The sequence below is a fragment of the Camelus bactrianus genome, chromosome 23, assembly GCF_048773025.1.
Source record: "Camelus bactrianus isolate YW-2024 breed Bactrian camel chromosome 23, ASM4877302v1, whole genome shotgun sequence".
Taxonomy (NCBI): Eukaryota; Metazoa; Chordata; class Mammalia; order Artiodactyla; family Camelidae; genus Camelus; species Camelus bactrianus.
In genome coordinates this window covers 21,690,318-21,713,889 of record NC_133561.1, presented here as the reverse complement: position 1 = coordinate 21,713,889, position 23,572 = coordinate 21,690,318, and the positions used below count along the sequence as shown (strand labels likewise).

Here is a 23,572-nt window from a genome sequence, read left to right as displayed (position 1 = left end):
GAGTTTGGTGGAAGAGCTTGCTGCCTGCTGTCAAGTTATTCATGAATAAAATGGCGTGGCAATTCAGAATCATGAACCATTTAAATTCCGTTGATAACATGTTATGGACTGAGACGCGTCCCTCCAAATTTCATATGCTGCAGCCCTAACCCCCATTGTGGCTGTATTTGGAGATGGGGAGGTCTATTAGGAGGTATAAAAGTTAACTGAGGTCATAGGGTGGAATTCTAATCCTAGAGAGCTGGTGTCCTCATAAGAAAAGGAAGGAACACCAGAGCTCTCTCTCTGCCATGGGAGGACACAGCAAGAAGGCAGCTGTCTGCAAGCCAGGAAGAGAGCTCTCACCAGGAACCAAATTTGCCAGCATCTTGATCTTGGACTTCCAGCCTCCAGAACCGTAAGAAAATTAATTCCTATTGTTTAAGCTCCCCAGGCTGCGGTATTTTGTTACAGTAGCCAGAGTAGACTAGTATATAACACTTAAGAGAATTATGTAAATATATATATACACACACACATGCAAACACACATTTGTTTGCTGGCTCAAAATGTGCACTCTCATTAGACCATGAGTTACGGGAGCAGGGCTTGGTCTGTTTATCATTGAGTACCTCCAGACCGGTACACAACTGGCTTTAAGTACAGACTTGTTAAGTCTGCTGAGTGAATGGATCATTCCAGCTCCTAGCCAAACAGGAGCTAAAGTAATAGTAATAAATAAAGATAATTCTAAAAGACAAACCAGTACGTGGTTTAGAGTCCTATAAACTTTTATGTAAAGTCACATTCTTGGGGAAGATTCTAGCAAATTCAACACTTCTCACTATGGGAATCTACATTGAACAGAAGGTGAGAAAAATCACTCTTCTCCAGTTGTTGAAAACAAGGGTCTGCATGCAGTTTTCATTCTGCAGGACATCTGTCTTTCTCTAGTAATTTTAGCGCTGTATGGCTCTGCCGTTAGGCTCTGCGATCCTACTGTTACTGAGTCACAGGAAGTTAGGCTGCAACCTAGACAAACAGAGCTGAGCTCCCTGGTTCCGTCTCTTTACAACATTTCACTTTGCCGTGACTCATGGTTTTCTACCATTAAACGAGGGCTGATGGTACGTGAAGAGGAATCCTGCAGACGAATGCTTTCCACGTTTTCAAAATCAGCGATGCTGTTTGGTAAGACAGCATCACTGAGTATAGGGCTAAAAAGAGAGCGTAAATGATTGTTTTGTTACATTTAAGTTCTACCCATTAATCCGTACACTTTGTTTTTCCGAATCAGACCGTATCTCAGTTGGTGGTAACACAAAATGAGGCAATATGAACTCTTCAGAATTCAGAAAGGAGTGAGAAGTGGCTTAATGCACTTTTGGGAGAGCTGATTGCATTTCTGAATTTGGTTCCACAAAGACTAGTCCCTGGTGCACTCAGGCCACGCTGTGAGCAGAGGATGAAAAGGAGTGAGGAGGGTGGATCATGAGAGAGAGGGGCCAACAGGCTTGCTTTGGTCTGGCTTTGCCTCTTTTTTCTCCAAGATATCCTAGGGGCAAAAGCTTTAAAGCCCCTCATCTGAATGGGTTTTGTGGCACTTTTCCTGTGGCTTCTTTATTCTAACATCAAGGTAAACTTTTTTAAAAGAAAAGATACTTGGACCATGTTGGGGCCTTTGAACGTAATGTTTATGTTTCTAGAGATGGATGAAAAAGATATTAAGAAATAAGACTACAAATAAAAAGTCCTACTGCAGGGACGCATACCCTGGAAAATGGTGCATGAGCAAAACGCCATGGAAGTCTCGACCTTGTGGGGTGCTTTTATCCAGTGGCACTGACCTTAGGCTGTGTGTGTCCTCAGAGTGACTGCTATAGGCTGGACATTCTTACGTGCATCAAGCACTTTTTATGGAATGAATAAAAATGCTTTCTACATGTATGTGTTACTTTAAAAAAAACCAATAGATATTCCTGCTATGTTTTCAAAAGATTATATTTGATGTCCCTGAATTCAGAATAGCACTGTTTTTGTTACATACTTCCTCACATAAGAGATCTCAGACCTATAACCACTATCCCAGAGTTGTGTCACAAAATTCTGATGTTAAATGTGGTCCTCATGCAATGTCTGTAATTAAACATCTTCACGATGATGTCTTTTTTTTTTTTTTTTAGATTTTTCTCTAACAATGCCCTTCTTTCATGCATGTTAACTTTTTTTTTTTTTTTCAGATAATCTCCATCTACTTTTCTTCATTTCCTGGGCTCTCAAAGAGACGCCTTTTTCAGCTGATGGCTCTTCTCTCAGCATCTTTTTCCTGTCACAACCACCCCTACACCTTGGGAACTTGGCATGCTTGAGAATCAGGATGGGGGCTGTTTTCCAGGGAAAGAGGAACTGACAGAAGCCGAGGGCTTGAACTTTCAGATTTTCTTCTAGCCAAGAACAAGGAAGAGCAGGGAAGATACTATACGGTACTCCATGAAATAGAAGAAAAGAAATTTTTTTTTTTGGTAGGGGACATCTTCTAAACAGTACAGCTCATTACCAAGATCAACATAACAAATACTGATTTTACCTTTCGTGTTTTGTGTGGATTTCTCATTCTGGATGACTTCTTAATGTCCACTTCAGTGGTATTTACACATCCAGGCTAGAAATGGAAAACAGGGAGACAAAGGAATCTTTGGGTGTAAAGTTTCTGACCAGGGCACTCACGCTCCAGAACCTGAGCAAGGGCTGTGATGACACAAGCCCTGGCAGCCCTCTGCAGACGGCCCCGCGGCTTCTCCCAGCAGCGGCCACTGATAAAACGCATCGCACTTCCACTCCTCAAGTTCAAGAGCCTTCAGATACCAGTAGGGTACATTATTGAAAACGATTTGTCCTTCTGTAACACGGTACAAGTTCTAAAAAATGCAATTTGCAATGTATTATAGCTCAATTAAAACGATCCCTTACCCTTATACAAGGTCATTACAGATTTCAAAGTGTTCAACCTCAGGATATTATTTTTAAGCTTTTCTTTCTGTTCCAGGGCAGTTAACAATTGATTTAGCTTCTGTTCCTTTCAGCCTTGCTCACCCATCCACTTACTAAATGCTGCACACAAACTAAAAGAAGTCATTTGAGGCAATTACCCTAGAATTCCTTCCATTCATTCTCTTCTATAATATTTACTCATTTGTTTCCTACTCAACCTTATTTGCTGGCTATAGATTCTTAATTAAGTAATCCTACCTCATTGTATGTCATGAACGAACTCCCCACCTCAAAAGGCAAGAGGAAGGCTACTGTGACAGAGGAGGGGAAAGGTACCACAACAGCCTGGAGTCGTGGAAAGTTGTCAGGTTACGTGGAAATTATAGACCATGGTAAAAATTTTGGTTCAATTCTAAACATAAGTGAAAGTCATCGGAGGATTTTAAACAGGAAAGTGACTTAGTATGATTTTAGATTTTTAAAAACTCACTCAAGCTTTTTGTCCTTCACAAAAGTGGACCCAAATGTAAAAGGCTAAGCTATAAAACTCCTAGAAGATAACATAGGAGAAAATCTAGGTGACACTGAGTTTGGTGATAACTTTTTAGATACAACAGCAAAGGCATAATCCATGAAAGAAATAAATTGATAAGTTGAACTTCATTAAAAGTAAAAACTTCTGCTCTGTGAAAGACATTGTCAAGAGATTTAGAATATAAGTCACAGACTGGGAAAAAGTATTTGCAAAAGACCTTCTGTATAAAGGATTGTTATCTAAAATATACAGAGAACTCTTAAAACTCCATGATAAGAAAATGAACAACTCGATTAAAAAATGGGTAAAATATCTGAACAGATATCTCACTGATGAAGATATACAGATGACAAATAAGCATATAAAAAGATGCTTCACATCACGTGTCATTAGGAAATTCCAAATTAAAACAAAAATGAAACACACTTACACATCTAATAGAAAGACCAAAACCCAAAACACTGGCAATACCAGATGCTGAAGAGAATGTGGAGCAACCGGAACTCTCATTTATTGCTGGTGGGAATGTAAAATGGTACAGCCACTTTGAAAGATAGTTTGGTGGTTTCTTATAAGCTAAATATACTCATATCATATGATCCAGCAATTATATTCCTTAGTATTTATCCAAAAGGTTTGCAAAGTTAGATCCTCACAAACACCTGCACATGGATATTTACAGAGGCTTTGTTTATAGTTACCAAAACCTGGAAGTAATCAAGATGTCCTTCACTAGGTGAATGGATAAATAAACTGTAGCACAGATACGCAATGAAATATTATTTAGCACTAAAAAGAAATGAGCTATTAAATACAAAAAGACATGGACAAAACTGAAATACACATTACTTAGTGACAGAAGCCAATCTGAAAAGGCTACATAGTGTATGATTCCAGCTATATGACATTCTGGAAAAGGCATAACTATGGGGACAGGAAAGCAATCAGTGGTTGCACTGGGCTGGGGAGAGGGAGGGAAAAATAGGTGGAGGACAGAGGATTTTTTTAGGCTGTGAAAAAACTCCGTATAGCATGATAATGGTGGATGCATGTTATCATAGGTGATTTCAGACCCATAGAAGTGCAACACCAAAGAGTGAGCCCTAATGTAAACTATGGATTCTGGGTGACAATGATGTGTCGGTGTAGGTTCACCAAATATAACAAATGTACCACTCTGTTGATGTTGATAGTGGAGGAGGCTGTGTGTGCAGGGGGAGGGGAGTAGGGAGGGGTATGAAAACCACCTGTACTTTCTGTTCAATTTTGCTGTGAACCTAAAACCGCTCTAAGAAATAAATTCTATTCATAGAGGGGAGGGTATAGTTCAAGCAGTAGAGTGCATGCTTAGCATGCACAAGGTCCTGGGTTCAATCCCCAGTATCTCCTCCAAATATAAATAAACAAATAAACCTAATTACCACTCCCTCCCAAAAAAGGTTCAAAATTTTTTTTTAAGTTAAAAAAAAAGTCTGTTTAAAAAATCAACTCACTCAGGAGTCATGAGTACTTTGGGGATGGGTTATCAGGATAGGGTCAGGTCAAAAGTGGAAGCAAGGATGCCCGTTTCAGGGTTATTGCAATAATCTAGGAAGAGATGATGGTGATGGCGTTAACCTGCCAAAGCACGTGAGTTAAAGTGTAGGAGTTTTAACAAGTCTTATAAAAAGTTAAGACTTTCAGAGTTTATTTCTTGGCTGTGTTTTGATAGAGTTCGACTTTTGGATATTTGAGGCAGTAAGTATAACACCTGTGACAAATGAAATGTCGACAAGTTCCCATGACGTCTTAGGGAAACTCAGGGCATAAATACTGTACACACGAATTAAGTGGATTAGAGTAGGTGACATCGTTTACTTGGAGTTCTAAGACAGGGGATAACACAAAGAACAGGAGGTAGAAATTCACTCTGTGCTCTGAGAGGTGGGAACAAAAGCAAACTGAAGTGAGTGACTGGTGGCACGAAATGCTCACTTTGACCCTCTGCTTCAACCTAGAACCAGTAAAACATTCAAGCACAGCAAAGCTTCCTCCGCTGAACACATCAGGACACCAGAGAGTTCCACACATCTGTACATCGAAAAGCTGGGACACATAGAGGAGGCAGAACAAGGGGAAGAGGAGAGGCAGTGCTGATCCCAGCCCCCGACCACCAAGGCTGACTGGCAACCCCTGAGAACCTAACAGTAGCAGGGGAGGCGGTGCACAACTTCACGCACATCTGGCCACAGCAGAACCTGCGGCCACAGGGGATCGAGCAGCAGCAGCAGGAGAGCTGGAGACCCCATCTTTCCAGCTGTGGAGGTGCCCAGGACTCCGATCCCCCCCTCCCTGTGGCAGCAGCCTACAACCCAGGTGACGGTGGTCATGGTGGAGGTGCCTGCCATTCCAGAGCCCCAGGCAGCAACGCCAGTGACAACAGCCACAGCCAGGCACCAGTGACCCTGGGGGCACAAGTAGCAGCAACAATAAGCCCACCAGGGGGCACCTCTGAGCGAGACTGTGGAGGGTGGAAGGTGCCTACTCTCTATAACCAGAGGCAATTCAGGCAAAAGAAACTAAAAACTTGTGCTGTAGTGCCACCTACTGAAAAACCAAAGAAAGGCCTCTAATTACTGATCCCTTAACTTGTTAGATTCAAGTTAAAAAAAAAAAAGGAGCTTTACCTGAAGGAGAAAGGTTTCACTACTTCAAATATGCTGACAGAGGACCAACTCATCAAGCACCATCAAAAACTATGTTAACATAGTATCATAAAAGGAAAAGGACAATCCTCCAGAAACCAAACTTAAAGTCAGAGTACTGTGATCTAACTGACAGAGAATCCTAGTAGCTGTCGTAAAGAAACTCAACGAGTTACAAGAACACTCAGAAAGGCAGTTCAGTGTGCTCAGGAATAAAATTAATAAACTGAAGCAATATTTTACCAAAGAGACTGAAACTGAAAAAGAACCAAACAGAAATTCTGTAGCTGAAGAACTCAATAAATGAGATGAAGATTATTGGAAACAGAACAAAACATATGGAAGAGAGAATTAGTGAGCTCTAGAAATGAGGAAGGTGAAAGAGAGAACTAAGATCTAAAAAAAAAAAAAAAAAAAAAAAAGAAGATATTCTATGAGAGCTATCTGCCTCCAATAGGAAGAGCAACATGAGAATAATGGGCATTCCAGAAGGAGAAGAGGAAGAGAAGGGAACAGGGAGTCTATTTAAAGAAATAATAGCTGAGAACGTCCCAAATGTGGGAAAGAAACTGGATATACAAGTCCATAAAGCTAAGAGAATACCTAACTATCTCAGCAGAAAAAGACTTTCTCCAACACAAAATTATCAAGTCAATGACAAAGAAAAAGAATTTTAAGGGCAACCAGGAAAAAAGGATGGTGACCTACAAAGGAACCCTCATTAGGCTATCAGTAGATTTCTCAGCAGAAACTCTACAGGTCAGGAGAGAGTGGAATGACATACTCAGAATATTGAAAGATTAAAAGCTGTCAGCCAAGAATCCAGTAAAGTTATCCTTCAGATATGAAGTAAAACAAAATCTTTCCCAGACAAACAAAAGCCGAAGGAGTTAATTACCACTAGACCTGGCTTATAAGACATGTTGAAAGATGTAGTCTACTTAAAACAAAAGGTAAAAGTTCACAAACATTGTGTAAGTTAAAAAGAGAATCAGAAAATTGTAATTCTATATCAGAATAGGTTGTTGAACACTTAATTGAGCATTAAAGGTTAAAGGGAAAAAAGTAGTGAAAATAACTATTGCTATTTCAATTTCACAAAATAAAAAGGGCTAATTTGAGACAATAAAAACATAAGAGGATGATGAAGAGGATGGAACCCATATAGGCAAATGAAGAGAAGATGCTATCAGAAGAAAAAGGACAATTTTATTAATGAGATGTTTTATACAAACCTCATGATAACCACAAAACATAAATCTAGAGCAGAAACATGATACGTTAAAAAAAAAAACTGAGAAAAAAAAATCACAGAAAACTACCAACCCAAAATGGCAGACCGAAATGCAACACAGGGAAAAAGACACAACAGAAACAGAACAACCAGAAAACGAAAGCTAAAATGGCAGTACTGAGTCCTCCTACATCAGTCACCCAAAATGTAAATGGATAAATTCACCAATCAAAAAACAGAGTGGCTGAATGGCTTAAAAAAATAAGACTCGACCATATGCTGCCTCCAGGAGCTCCATCTCAGTTCTAAAGACAAACACAGGCTCAAAGTGAAGGACGGATGATAAGCCAAGCAAATGGCAGCCAAAAGAAAGTAGGTGTGGCCATACTCATCAGACAGAAAACAAAACTGGATGGTATATAATAACAAAGGGGACAACTCATCAAGAAGATGTAATGGTTATTAATATTTACGAACTTAACAAAGGAGCACCAAAATATATAAAGCAGTTATTAACAGACCTCAAGGGGGAAACTGACAGCAACACAATAATATTAGGGAACTTTAACACCCTACTTTCACCAGTGGGTAGATCATCCAGACGGAAAGTCAACAAAGAAACAATGGCCTTAAATGAAACACTAGATCAGATGGGCTTTATAGATTTATACAGAACATTCCATCTGAAAGCAGCAGAATACATGTTCTTCTCAAACGCACACGGAATATTCTCAAGGATAGACCATGTGTTGGGACAGAAAACAAATCTCAATAAATTTAAGAAGATTGAATTTTGACATTCGTAGATAACTATTTACTTACTCCTCTCCCAGCAACCAAAGAATTAAAATGGCCCTTTGGACCTCGGATGGTAAGACTGTATGTAAATATATGGTCATGATATTACCTTTTAAAAATTATTTGCAAACGTGATAGGTAAACATACAAATGTTTTCCATTACATTTTCATTTCTTTGTCATTTTCTCATTGATTCATAAGTTCTATATATAACAAAAGATTACTCTTTTCCTATATATAATGCCGTATCATTCATCTGTTTTTCTGTATTTTGAGGTCTGCATCACTTTTGAAACTAAACATTAAAGAGATTGAGTTGATGGTTTTGTGCGATTAAAAAAAAAGTCAGGAGTAACTTAAGTTGAATCGTGAATACAAGAAGTTAGTGAAAATAATAAATTGAATACCAAAATCATGGATAAAATAATGGAGTATTAACACTGTGGAAGATAATTTAACATCAGTATATAACGAAATCCCCTACTCTCATATAATAGATACTGATACAGTAATGAGAATAAACAAACTACGACTATATGCAATAATACGAAAAATCTCAAGAGAAGATGTCAAATATAAAAAGAGTGATATTGATAAAGGTCAGTGATAAAGACTTATACAAAGATTAAAAGTAGGCAAACTTATCTATGGTATCAGAAGTTACCATTGACCTAGGGAACAGTGACTGGAACGGTTATTAGCAGGACTCTGGGATCCTGGTGACTTGGCTGTGTTCAATTTGTGAAAATTCACTGTACACTTAGGCTTTGTGTAATCTTCTGTATGTATGTTATACTTTCTTAAAAATTATTTTTATTGAAATATAATTGACATACTACATTATATTCATTTCAAGTGTACAACATAATGATTCGATATTTGTATATACTGCAAAATGATCACCACATGAAGTCTAATTAACATTCATCACCACACAGTTATGTTTTTCCTGTGATGAATATTTTTTAGATCTACTGTCTCAGCAACTTTCAAATACACACTTCAGTACTATTACCTATAGTCAACATGCTGTACATCTCATCCCCAGGACTTATTTATTTTATAACTGAAAGTTTATACCTTTTGACCAACAGTGTGCATTTTACCTGCCCTGAACCCCCTACCTCTAGTAACCACCAGTCTATTCTGCATCTGAGTTTGTTCTTCAGATTATACATATAAGTGACATCATATGGTATTTGTCTTTCTCTGACTTATTTCACTTAGCATAATGCCCTCAAGTTCCATCCATGTTGTCACAATGGCAAGATTTCATGCTTTTTTATGGCTGAATAATATTTCATTATATTATGTATACACACACTTACCTACATACATACATGCAGGCATACCTCATTTTATTGCACTTCTCTTTATTGTGCTTTGCAGATATTGCTTTTTTTTAATTAAAAAAAAAACAAACTGAAAGGGTCTGTGGCAACCCTGCATCAAGCAAGTCTATTAGCATCATGTTTTTCCAGCAGCATTTGTTCACTTTGTGTCTCTGAGTCATATTTTGGTAATTCTCACAATATTTCATACTTCTCATTATTATTATATAATGTTACAGTGATCTGTGATCAGTGATCATTGGTGTTACTACTAGGACTTGCTGAAGGCAAGAATCTTTAGCAATAAAGATTCTGGTTAGAATCTTTTAGCAAAAAGTATTTTAAAATTAAGGTATGTACATTGTTTTATAGAAATAATACTATTGCTCACTTAATGGACTACAGTAACATGTAAAAACAACTTTTATATACACTGGTAAGGCAAAAAAAATTGTATGACTCACTTGTATTGTGAAACTCACTTTATTGCAGTGGCCTGGAACCAGACTGAACCTACAATATCCCTGAGGCATGCCTGTATCTCACATTCTTTATTCACTTATCCATCAATGGACACAGATTGCATCCATGTCTTCTTGGCTATTGTAAATAATGCTGTGTTGAACATAAGGGTGCGTATATCTTTTTAAGTTAGCATTTTCATTTCCTTTGGTAAAATACCCAGAAGTGGAAATGCTGAATCATACAGCAGTTCTCTTTTTTAACTTTCTGTGAAACCACCATACTGATTTCCATACTTGCTGCACCCATTTGCATTCCCACCAGCAGTGCACAAGAATTCCCTTTGCTCCACATCTTCACCAACACTTATTTCTTGTCTTTGTAGAACAGCCATTCTAAACAGTGTGAGGTACTAACTCGTGGTTTTTGGTTTGCATTTCTAGTTTGTATGCTATACTTCAATAAGATTTTTAAAAAGACCCATGCTTTGAACTAATACCAGGCATATTCCCCACCCCCAGTCCCTCCAAAACATGCCAGGGTGGTACCTGTCATAGTATTTCTGCAAGAATATTTATAATTGTGGTCTTGCGCTTTATAGTTTGTGCTATAAATAGTGTTCTCCCATAGTACTGTCTCAAAGCATAAGCCTAGAGCGCCCATCAGGTCACTGAATTTTCAAGGTGAGAGGAAAGGTGATTCATTCTCTGTGGCCCACTCCACCTCGCCTTGCACACCTCTGAATGTGGCCAGAATTAAACTGGCCTAGATTCCCTGCACTGCAAGTTGTTTAGATCAACTTTCAAAGTCAGTGTTAATGAGCTCATTGGTGGGCATCCTTTCACAACACATACATACGTAAAATCATCACACTGTACAACTAAAGTATCTTCCAGTTTAGTTTGTCAGTTATACCTCAGTAAAATTCAGGTAAATTTCAGGCAAAAATACCTGAAAAAATGTAACAACCAAAGCAAAAACAAAGTCAGTGCAAAGGATGTAAGCTGGCTCCCTGTGGGGCTGTGTGGGGCAAGTCTGGTTGTTCATCACGCCCGAACCTGGAACATCAACACTCTTCTATTTTGAAAGGCCAGTCCACTAGAATTCTTTTTTCCCTCCATGATCATTTTATTTACTTTTACTATAAATCCAGAAAAAAACGTAGATAGTAAGCCATGCAAAACCACTTTGCTGCAGTCTTCTTTAAGTGTATGAAAGCATCAAGCACCCCAGAAGCCAAGAATGAGTCACCAAGTGATGCCATGTTAGAAAAATGCAGTTGTATAAGTTAAATATTATACTATTAACCCCTAGTCACAAAACCCCTTACACAAAAAGACTTTGGGAAGAGCGATGGAGTTACCACATCCTTCCTCCACTTCCCAGAGGCTGAGATTACGAAGTCGAGATAGCGCTGGTGCTTACCACGGGTCTGTGCACATCCCAGAACGCTCTCTCCTGACTATCAAGGATCTTTCTTTCGATCTTATCTCTCTTCTTGTCCACTCTGTCAACATCACAACAATGAATAATAAGTGGTGTTAATTGTAGTGCCTCTCTGGATAAAAGGTCACAACTTGAACAAATCTTCCAAGAGACTCACAAGGACTCACTTTGCTTGTGCTTCTGCCTGCATGAAAATGAACTCCCACTTCCGGGCAAATGCTCTCTGCAGCCTGGCCAGACTCTCCTGAAAAACACACCAAGGTGAAGACGTCTTGTCTGGCGCTCATCTTTCCTTCTCCCTTCTAGGTTATCAACCATATGTACTTATCCAGAAAAAAACATTCCAGAATTTCTACAGGAGTAAATGTGCTCTGCATGATAAGTCATGCTCACTGAATGCAGCTAATCCTCATATTAATAGTCATACAGGACACAGGAAAACCTATCTTAAGTATTAACATTAGAGAATACAAATAAAATCCAAAATGCTCAAATACCTATACACAGAAAAAAAGTGCTCAAGACTAATCCACCGGATTTTTCTGTGCTCACTTTTCCGAGGAACATGAAGGCAATACATTTCTACTACTGATTTAGTCAGTCTATCCAGTTCCCAAAGGTAATGTAAACCCTTGGCCCGCTACTACCCATCTGTAGACAGTGCTTCAAATTTGGTATATCAGAACATAGCAACCATCTCAACACATTCCATGTGATTAATTTAATCTGCGGATGGTGACCAACCTACAGGTTTCGCAAAATTCATTTTCCCAGTGTAAATGCTCTTTAATTCTCTAAGTTTGGATACCTTCACTATACACAGTATATATAGAAAGTTTCTACATTTAAGTCAATTTTAGTAAATAAGATAGGCTTCCCCTTTCTCCTCTGAGTTTGTGCATTTAGAATTTCACCATCCTCAGTGTGAATAATGAGGGGAAGCAAGCAAGGCAGGGATGTAGTAAATCATTATGCTTCCCTTCCCTAAAAATCTGACCCCTAGATCCATGAGTGTAGAGAGTTAAGAGTGCCCAGAAATGACCGTAGGCCTTATTCCTGCTCCTTTTACGTCTTTCTTTGTCAGGGAGCCCCTGGTGCTCACAGCTTCATAGTCGGCTAGCTCCAGCCTTGCCTTGTTCTGCATCGTTCTTTTGCAGAGGTAAACCGCTGAAAAGGAAAAAAAAATCGATCATTCCTTTCCTGCTTATTTACACTGAGGCACTAAAAATAAAATGGAGCAGTAGAAATCAAGATATATTGGTCTTTGTCACTTTTTCCCCAAGTTGCAATTTTCTGTTTTTTATTAATTTATTTTTGGTCAAAAATAAATCATCCATAACATCATTACTGAAATTCAAACATAGCAGTACATTTAAAATGTGTTATAAGAAAACTGGCATGTTTAGAAACTTGGAAATGATTTCCCTTATTTTATTAAATGGCTGTCACAATGTTAGCTTCCTCAAAATATGAGGAGAAAAAAATAAGACATCAAATGAACTTACAAATCTCGATATACAAATAGCACCATTTTTAAAAAAAGAATTGGCACATTCAATTATTTCCATATCCTCCTGGCAATGTCAACTGAAAGAATCTATAAATGCACACTGAAGGCTTCTTGGCATCTTCTTGGCTTCATTCCACAAGGGCCAATCATCAGTCAATCATTTTGTCACTAGGAGCGAGGACAGTGTAACGTCTGCCCTAACTGTAATACGGCTACCTTTTAACTCCATTTTCCTTGAGGACTCAGTCTCCTCCATTGCCAGGGCAAGTCCATCTGGGCAGCAGATTTACAGGATGAATGACAGATGGAGAGAGAATGTTGACAGCCCTACTGCCATCAAGCAGCCAAATTTCTTCAGTTATTTCAGGAATATTAGTGGTAATAACAATACACCGAGAACCTCCTGGTAAAGTCCCAATTTCCAGAATATTTTTGTCATTTTCCTATAATATATGGCATTTGAGTCTCATAAAATTCAAGATAAACTATTCTAGATGCTGAATAAATCTACTGGATAAAGACTATCAAATATTACTTTTCGTAAGGCTAGCTCTGGGGGATGCTTTTTAAATACCACTTTTTCACTAAGCTGTACCACCCTCAGTTTTTGCTAATGAAATCCAGCTGATATCAGTGAGGAACTAAATTACACGAAAAAATCTGAGGCCACTGAAAACACTTATGCTATTTATTCAATTTCCGCCCTCTAAGATTTCCTGTATGAAAGACAAGGCAAAGGAGAGAGACAACCATGTAATGATGCTAACATTACAAACACTAAAAACCTGGGATATGATTTTAGACTATGGTAATTTTGTTTTTCTATTAATATAAATGATTTTCAAATAGAGATTTTCAAAGTTACTAATTTTTAAAATTATTAATTTTCAAAATTCGTAAAAGTCAAACTTCAAAAACAAAAAGGACATGATGTGTTAATTTCCTAATTGGCCACAATTTACTGTAGAAATTATGTTGGGGAAGAAACTCTTACTGTAGAGGCCACTGTGATTTTAATAATATATCTGAAATGTTCTCAACAGTTGGTAAAATAAATTGTAGTGTATGTGCAATACTCCTGAGGGTATCTCTTCATGAGAGAAAGACTGAATTTTCTTTAATTACCTGATTAAATAATTTCAGCTTTCTTATAGAAATTCCTTTAATCAAATTTCAAGCTGCAGCTAAGCACTCCATCAGTCAGCCCTCCTTCATATCTCATATCTCTTCCTGTGTCAGTCTCTACTTGCTTTATTGTGGTCATCTAATCTTTGTTCTTTTCAAAATCATATTTCTAACCTCATTAGGTAAACTAACGTATAAAGCAGGAGCAGGGTAATTTTTTTAGATGAATGTTCACTAAGAATTTACACATTCTTTATTATAGGTAAGTGCAATTTATTTTTATTGTCTAGGAAAGAAAATGAAGGCATGGCTAGGCAGTGCCAGGGACAGAGTAGCTGTTTCACATGTTTTTATTGAATGAGTGAATGAACAAGTAAATGAATGAACAGGATATTTTCAGAAGGAGCTATTGAGAAGTCAAATCAATTCAAGTAATTTCTACTAGACTCTTTCAAAAAGAGAAATGAGAGAAAAGGCGAAGGCTGGGTTGGCAGTGTGAGGAACACTCCGAATATTGTTGAAGGTACAGCAACTATGGTCATGGCTGGAATGGCACCAGTCTCGCCAATCTAGTCTAGACACAGTCCAGAATGCTGACAGGAACAGATGGTAGTTTTATTCTTTCTCAGCACGGAGTATCAGCATTGGGCAGCATATGGATGAGGAAGGAAGATCAAGTAGATGAAAAAGAGTTTCTAGGAAATTTCCCAGTTTATCAAAGATTGAAAAAAAATGAGAGAATTTAGGCATAGTCAAAACTATGGCTCAGGCCAAGTGTTTTTGTACCTACCCCTAATTATTCAGGCACCAAACGTGCCCTGTATGATCTTATGTACAAACTTAGGCCCAAATACAAAGTATGAATAGTTTTTAATATAACCCTTGAATTTGTTCCTCAGTGCCAAAATACTCAAAATAATCAATGGAAAAAAAAAAGCCACTTCTGGGGTTCTACTTAAGATGTTTTCCATTATCAAGGGTTTAACTTCAGTTTCAAGTTTAAATCTATCTCTCTGCAGCAGTTTTCTGGGAGACTACAATGAGACAATTTCGAGGACTTAGTGGGTCAACAAACAAGTAGTTTAATAGGAAGCTCTGCCACTAAATGGAAGAAAGTTTGAGAGGCCCTGAAGTGCTACGCTGGTTAAAACAAGAAAAGTGTAGGAAAGGCAGAGAACTCGGCCTAAATATAACTTAGAATTTAGATGGAAAAGTCAAAGTTTCTGGATCACACATCTAACTGAATAGAAAGTGAAATCTGGTATTAGTTTTTCCATTTAATTTCACAAACTCTATAAGGCAGCGTAAGTAGCTTGTTCAGCAAACGCTGATGTTCATGGCAAAAGTGTACAGAGCTGTATCCCAGAGATCAGTGAGCAAATCACTGAGATCCTAATAACCAAATACGGACAGGACACAAACATAATTCACAGAGACTAGACATACAATTGCCAAATAAATATTTGGAAAACATCCACCTTACAACCAAAGTAATCCACATGTAACCTCTACTGTCACAATGCAACTCTTTGTTTTTATCTTTTAAAGACTATTTGTGGGGTGATGACAAAAACTCAGCAACTTCCACAGTCCTGTTTGTCACTCTCAGGAAATTCAAAGAGTCCCAGCTTATTAATAAGAATGTCCAGTAGTGGCTGAAACTCCAAGCTTGGTTTAAGGTGGTGACGTCCTCCCCTCCCCCCAGCTTCTGTGGGTGAAAGGAGTCTGAGTGGCTTCTTTCTCCAGCTTGTTCTTCTGTGCCCCCCGCCAAGTATTGCTAACCAGCTTCTAGTCCTCTGGGGGTGAGTAGAGCAAAGAAACAGAGGAAAGGTGACTTCTGACATTCTTACCTGACTGATACGACTGTGATGATCCAGTGCTGCCATTCTCTGGACTTAGCCGGGGTTTAAGGTTTATTGTATTTCTCATGGTACTTTTGTGGACGCTGTGGAGAAAGTCTGCCTCCCCTGCGAGATGTCCTGTGGGGAGCTCTCACCTGCCGTGCCCGTGTTGGGGTTGGCAAATGCCACAGCCCTTGAACTGTACCTCCAGCCTCTCTGTGCAATGCTGTTTGCCCCTTCAGGCTGCCTTCTAGGACAGGACTGTCTCTCGCATATGGCTTAGAAACATTCATGTACTCTTTACCCTGAAAGTAGGCTTTACCATATAGCCGCCTCCCTTTCAACGCCCAGTCCGTAGCTCGACAGTTTGTCTCTTACCCTCTGAAATTCTGAGTCTGGAAGTCCACGGTCCAGTGTGTCCCCAGGGGTAGGTGACTCTTGTCAAGCACTCTCAGGAGCCCCTGGAAATCTCTGTCTCTGGGCCTGAGGTGGAGGCACTCCCCACCTGCTCCTCCCACTCGGTCTGGTGGGAGCAATGACTCCCAACATCCACACAGCCGCAAAATCAGCCTAAGCCAATGTCTTAGCCTTAAATAACCTCAGTGTGGGTTGCTGGCAACTACTGTGATTGATACTCTGCGTGTGTGAATAGCACCACACTTTCATGTCTGGTCTCGATCCACTTCACACTATAGCTGACTTTCCCTTTCAACATCCTGTTACAAAAATCACTCTACTCATCAACACAGCAGAGATATCACAGAGCGAGAATAAGCTATCTTGGCAACAGAAGACCGAAACAGCACAGCTGGCGAGCCGTGTAAACAGGGAATAGCTTCTTGGAAAGTTTTGACAATGAGTAATAAAGCCTTAAAACACTCATGGCCACTGTTCCAATACTTCCTCTTTTAAGATGATAACCCAAGGAAATAACACAAAAGGCAGAGACTTAAGCATCCACGATGTGGAATACAGGAACACAGTGGGGAACAGGCAAAGAAATCATGCATATTTCCTCAGTGAGATAAAATATTGCCATTCAAAATGATGTGCACAAAGTGTTTTACCTCAAAGCGGAAATAATTTATGTTTTAAAATCCTTAATCCCTCATTGTAAAAGTTCTTCTAAGCCCTGGGGACACAGTGATAAACACAGTGAACCATCACTGCCTTTACCTTACACGGTTCTGGTCTAGAGTGGGACAGACAATGAGCAGCGCTATGAATACTGTAATCACAACAACCAATGTTTACTGAACGCTTTCCGTGTGCCAGGAACTATTCAAACATCTCATGTGCATCATCTTCCTTACCCTCCATAGTAACACGAACAAGCAGGTGCTGTTAATGTTCCCAGTTTGTAGAAGAGCCATTGTAGGTAGGATACAAATGAGCAAATGAGCAATTCTTGGTTGAGGCAAGAGTCAAAGTCAAGCATTAGACAAAAGAACCCACTTGGTTAATTATGAGGCTGTGATAGAGAGCTATTAGGGAAATTCAGTCCTTTAATTCTACAGCTCCCCTGAATATTTTGAAATTACTTCCACAGGAAAAGGTAGACTCTTTCTATTTTGAAAGTTCCATTGTCATTTTCCTCCCTGAGAGCGTCATTTTGAAGTGTGATTTTTGTTATCAAACATAGTAGATAAATGAGTTTCTCATAACTGATAATTATTATTATCTGCTATTTTATTTTCACTTTGACTTAAACTCTAAAATAAATTATTTCAAAAAATGATCAGCGCTTATGTTGTCATTTATGAATTTATTTTCTTATCAGTGGTATTGGCATCTCATTCTTCCTTAGTCTAACATCTAAGATATAGACACAGGTCATCCTTCTTGGGGGGATATGGGAGTGGGAGTGGAGAAGAGAATGGAACCTACTGAATTTTTGTTAGCAAAATAATTAATATATAAACTAAAAGTATGAAATATACAATCTTCTTCCAGAAAAGACCAGGTCTGTTAATGGTACAAAGCTTTGACCTTCCTTAAAGCACGCTTTGTTGCATTTTTTGATTGGTCCACATGCAACAGCTCCTCTTCAAGACCCAGTCATGCATCCATATATGAGGAGTGAGTATAAAATAAACTCATTTGCTTCTGCAGTTTTGGACTAAGTCTAATTATTTACAGTAACAACTTGAATATTTTTTAGTGAAATATATGCTTGCCACCTGCAGTTTTACAAAAGGATAACATTTATTCTCTATCTTTCTCTGTCTCTAAATCTCTATCATTCTCAAATTGCCTGAAGAAATCAAGCAACAGAAACCTAAAATTTATAAAGTCTGCTTTAAAAGAGAATACTTTCCCTCTGTTATGAGTTAGTTGAGTGAATAAAATTGTTCTTTCCCTGGGGGTTTGGGCAAAGAAGGTTTGGGAAAGTTTTTGTGCATTGCCTAACACAGACAATCAATCATCAGTTAACCAAGCTGGACAATGTGGAATATCAGCCTTAGTCTCTAGAAAAATAATACAGGCAGATGGATATAAACATACTTTTAAAAACACTGAATAAAATGCAATTCAGATCGTTTCCAATTTCAGCGGCATAATGCATACCACTCAAAATGTTTTACACACTGCTAAGTATATAAACATCGTAAATGATAGAGAAACACTGCCACGTTCCCACTTTTAAGGACTACGCTCAGCTAATACTCTTGCTGGTACCAAGTGTGATGGGGAAGAACGACTCTGACTCCACATTGGATCTTTTCCCTTTACTTTAACCTTTCTATTCTGTTGCTTTCGCTACAAGTTAAGAATGTTGCCAAACCCTGAATATACAGGCTTGACCGTTAAAGGTACATGACTTTTCCACTCAGACAGAGACAAAAAGTTGCAGAACAGAGAATAACATTTTTCTCCTTAGAGGTTTATAAAAGCACTGTGACTGGACCTACGTGGACAGCTGCAAGAACAAAGGATTCTCGCACCAACAAGTATGCAGCAACCAACCACACTCCCTCTCCTTTTAGTAGAAAACAAGCCTGAATTCTAACTTGGGTAAGATGGTTCTTTGAGACACTAGTTCACCATCTTCGTGGTCCGCTGGCTTTCTGCATAAAGTCGCAATTCCTTACCCCAAGAGCTTGTCTCTCAGTTTACTGGCCTGTCATGTGGCGAGCACTACAAGCTTGGACGCAGTAACAAGAGGGCAAAAGAATTGAAAAACCAAGAGATGCTATGATTATCTGTATCACTGTGGTTCTGAACCTTGAAGCTCAGAATGTACAGCTTATAATGCAAGGAAACCAATGAAGATATTTCAAGACAAGAATAATGTGATTTGCAAATCAAAATCCACTTGAGACTGTTGCCACGGCATTGTGTGTTAATTGGTGCTTGCCGTGTTCTTTAGAAAGCCAGAAAGAAAAATCTTACATTAATGAACCCAGCAATGACCAAGACAGTAACCCTCATTTTCCTCTCTGTTTGCTCTGTTAACATGATACATGTCAAATATAATGAAGAATAAGTAAAAGAATCCTTTGTGACAGACTGAGATTTGCAAAGCCAGACAAAGAGAGCGAAAGCATTAACCCCGCCCCCCTCCCAAGAAATCTGTGGTGATATGCAGAAACAGGAAGGGAGGAAACTATTGATTTGAGTAACCATTTATGACTGATGCTCTGTTGGGTATAAAATGGGATTTGATTTTGTGATTTTTTTTTTTTTTTTTTTACTAATGAGAAAACTGAATCTTTAAGTCACTGACACAAGGTCACAGCTATTAAATGCTGTGTCAGGATATGAAGCAGTTTGATTCCAAAACGTATACGCTTCCAATGTATCATACAAAAAGAATGGCAAGTAAAATGAAATGTATCCAGGGTACTCAGTGGAAGTGCTGAGGTGTGGCGTTCAAGTCCTGAGCTGATGTATGTCCTAGACAAAGAGCCGGAGGTCAGACAAAGGTCATACTGGAGGTATGTTGAAATATAAAGTTTACTTTGGATCCTGCCTGTTCCCTCTCCTTGACTATAAGCTGATGTGGATTAAAGATCGTCTCTCCTTACTTTTGTTCCTGCCAGTACCTGAGCTCAGTGCCTTGCGCATCACTAGATAAAAGATGCTTGGTATTTGTTGAAGTGCATTGACAGAATCGGTTGTGTCAGGGATGAAATAAAATTAATCAGTGGAAGTGTCAGTTTGGGGCGTTGAATCTTGAGCTTTTAATTTCCCAGTGTTCACCTGACACCTCATACAGTCTGGCTAATCCGTATTGTGACACAGATTTCTGTAGCGAAGTCCTCTGTGTGTATGTTCATTAAGATTTTGCAGACTAAGATTTTGCATCTTAGTGGCCTGAGGCATAGAAATGCTAGATGGAGACCAGGATCTCTAGCAAATGTCTACAAAGTTCACCCAAGGCTGTGCCAGTCACTTTGGAAAGAGGCTGTAGGACTATTCACTTTGATAACTCCTTGTGTAACTGTGCCCTGGAGAGGCTGCCAGGTATATCGTTAAATGTCCTCTCAGGGCACTGCACCAGCCTTTGGACAGGATTTAACCTCCAAAGAGCACTCAGCAACCTCCAAAAAGCTCTTAGCAACTAAGTCATGTCCTAGTGAATTCAATTCCCTGAAGTCACTCTTGACACATTTTATCTCCAAGGCATTTCATCTGGTGGTTTGAACTGAATGACAGAGGAATTCTGGGTCCTTCCTATAAACTAACAAGAGAACTTGTTCTTCCCCAGCTGGCAAAATATATCTAAAACATAAATATGTGTAAGAAGGCTTTGCAATTCTCACCCTCTCCCTCTCCCTCCAGGAAATCAGCCTGAGGAAGAGTACTGGAACTTGACAAACAGCACAGTGATCTGGGAGTAAGTGTGTTATCACTGTTACTTTTATCATGACAGCTGGGAGCTCGCTAAAGCTTTACAAAGAAACCAGAAAGCAATGGTAGGAGACTGGACAGCCTTAGAAGAATATTTCTAGGCTTGAAGAGAACCTTCTTTAACAAGAACCTGACGCCTGAAACTTAGCACAGCACAGCCCAGGTGAGTCACAGAAAGCTGATCTCGCCAGTTCCAGGACAATGACAGAAATGCAATGGCAAAGCACACATGGTATATACGTCCTTGATAGCCTGAGAAAAGCTGCAACTATTCAACAAGTTACTGCAAGTCTTCACTGGATGCTCAGCTAGGTAGGAATTCGGCAGTCTTCTATTTATTAACCTTTTCAGTGTGCTCTAAACTTGGCCCATAAAGTGTGACCAGGCTTGGTGAGCCCTGTCACCCTCTGGAGCTCAGTTCACCTTTAGCTGAGATGGCTGAACTGAATGATCTCTCAGGTTCCCTCCAGCTCTAGCATTCCATGACTGGAGAATGTCATGGTTTCTCACTGACATTGGCATTCTGGGGCAAGAAAGAATCGTAGCGCATGCATTTGCTTTGCCAACAGAAAATTCAGAACCTGGCCAGGTGTTTAAGTGTACTCTCCTGCCTCACTTTCCTCAGGGTTCTCATGAGGGCCTTTGTTTAGTGTGATTTAAGACCATCTAAATCTCCCTCTGTTAAAAGAATGTAGAAACAAAATGTTAAAGTCTCCCCATTCCATCCTTGCTCAAGGGAAAATGTGAAATCAGATATGCAACTTTCCCTTTAAGCAGGTTTTTATTATGGGAAAAAAATAATGTTGGCAAATCACTTGGACGTGGAAGTAGTCCTATGTCAGCTCGATGACACAAAATGCTCTTGTTACCCAATTAGAGAGTCACAGGATGTAGAATATTCACCACCCAGGGTGTAAAGGTTCTGTCTCTAACATCACTGGTTGAGAAAAATTTCAAAGAACAAAAACTGAGTGAACACTAGTCTGTTGCCTCTCCCAGCCACTCGATATTAAAACTGAAAAAATAATGCCTCTCTCGTTGATATGTGTATTCACCTCAACTTTTTTTTCAGCTTTAATTACTAGGCTTGAGAAAACCAGGTCTTCACGAAATAGCATGGCTAATTTGTAAAATACAAGCCTATTTAAATTATAAAAAAATCTCACCAATGACCTTTTTTATTTTTAAAATTTCCTTTCCATTCTTGGATCTTCAAAAAGTCTCTGTAAGGAGTGAGAACAGCTTTTCTTTTCTCACGGCCACCATGATGAGCTGTTTTTCTTCAGTAAAACTTTAAATGAAATAAATGTGCTCCCTGTAGTTTATAAGCCTAAACATAATGGGGAGTTTTGCTTGTACACTGACACTGTCAAAGCCCTTTACCTCCCTTCTATTTTATCCTCACCAGGTAAAAGCTCCAATGAAGCCAAAATATTTCCATCCTGATCCAGTTCCCACAATAACCACAATTACCATTTTCAATACATGTAATTGTAACTGCACAATTACGGGATGTACTTTTACAATTACAATGATCAAATAACCAGTGAATGACTACAATTGCAATTTTCTAAGTACTTTCTCTGTGTTGTCAGTTGAAGAGAGGCACCTGATTATGTGATTCAATTAATTCACAACAAAGCTAGAAGGCGTACTTGGTTTATCTAAGGAATTGGTACTGGGAGAGCTTGGTTAAGCCAAACAACCCCCTAAATCCATGACTCTCAAAGTCAGGTCTACAGTCCACTGCTCCAGGGCTCTTCCTGAAGGACTGTGAAACGACCTGATGAACCTGTTAATAGAATTTACGGAGGCCTCTGATTCAGATTTTCCTGGGAAGTCTTACTGTTCACATGACACTTGGCAATGTTGCAAAGTTTTGAATGCACATACCCACAGGTAATTGGGATTCCAGTCATTTTTCAAGAGGATATTATTATAGCATCCTCAGTGTTGTTCTGAGTTGGTCATGATTTTCAGTGACTTTAAATGGAAAGTTAATGTTTATGTTGCCATCACCAATTTAGATTGTTATAAATTGTTTAGTTAATCCCATGGTGTGTCACGATGCATATTTTCATCAGTGGCATTTGTAGATAATAGGCTTCCAATAGTTTTACGTAATAACATGCACATATGAGATACATTACAGTTCACATATGAGTTATCCACCCTCCTTTTTTCTGAAATAGACATATCTATTCCACAGTTTCTCCTATACAGTGCCACTTAATTGTTATTGAGTTATTTTTTTCTACCTAAAACTTACTTAGGGTAAGGTAATGGAGCCATAGTGTCTTTTACTCTACTTAGAGTGCCATCATCAGTGTGTTTGAAATTCAGCTTTAAATTACAGCATGGATGGATGGGAATTTATTATTCCAAAAAGTACTGTCTGTTAAGAATCAGCATATTAAAGAGAGAGAACTGCTAGGTTCTGAATTGAGTTAGGAATCTTCTGCTCCTTCCTCCTCTCTCCTGGGAAAACACCTGTAGCAGATGCACTGCTTATCTGATTCTTTCTCATCTCTAGAATCCTCAGTGATCCAGCCAAACTGCAGTAACCTAATTTGCAGAAATGATGGACTCCCATACATCTATCTTAATAAAAAAGAAAAACTATATCTACTATTTTATTACTATAGGTATAAAGCATAGCATTGGTAATATAATCCATTTCATACATTAACTATTCACCAGGAATTAGTTTTAGCAAAAAACAAATTATGTCTTAAAAACAAAACACATGTACCCAGTAAACAGTGAGAACTGATTTACTGT

At 38.8% G+C, this 23,572-nt stretch overlaps 1 protein-coding gene across 11 annotated transcripts in view; it reads right to left on the bottom strand.

Annotated features, from left to right (window-relative positions):
- RGS7 (regulator of G protein signaling 7) overlaps nucleotides 1-23,572 on the bottom strand; it is a 243,181-nt gene that overhangs the window by 31,958 nt on the left and 187,651 nt on the right. For all 11 annotated transcript variants that reach the window (XM_074351782.1, XM_074351784.1, XM_074351783.1 and 8 more), the window contains 4 exons: nucleotides 12,564-12,628; nucleotides 11,629-11,705; nucleotides 11,441-11,522; nucleotides 2,567-2,641 (listed from right to left, as the gene is read on the bottom strand). In XM_074351782.1, the coding sequence (XP_074207883.1) occupies nucleotides 2,567-2,641; nucleotides 11,441-11,522; nucleotides 11,629-11,705; nucleotides 12,564-12,628 (299 nt within the window). The remainder of the gene's footprint in view (nucleotides 1-2,566; nucleotides 2,642-11,440; nucleotides 11,523-11,628; nucleotides 11,706-12,563; nucleotides 12,629-23,572) is intronic.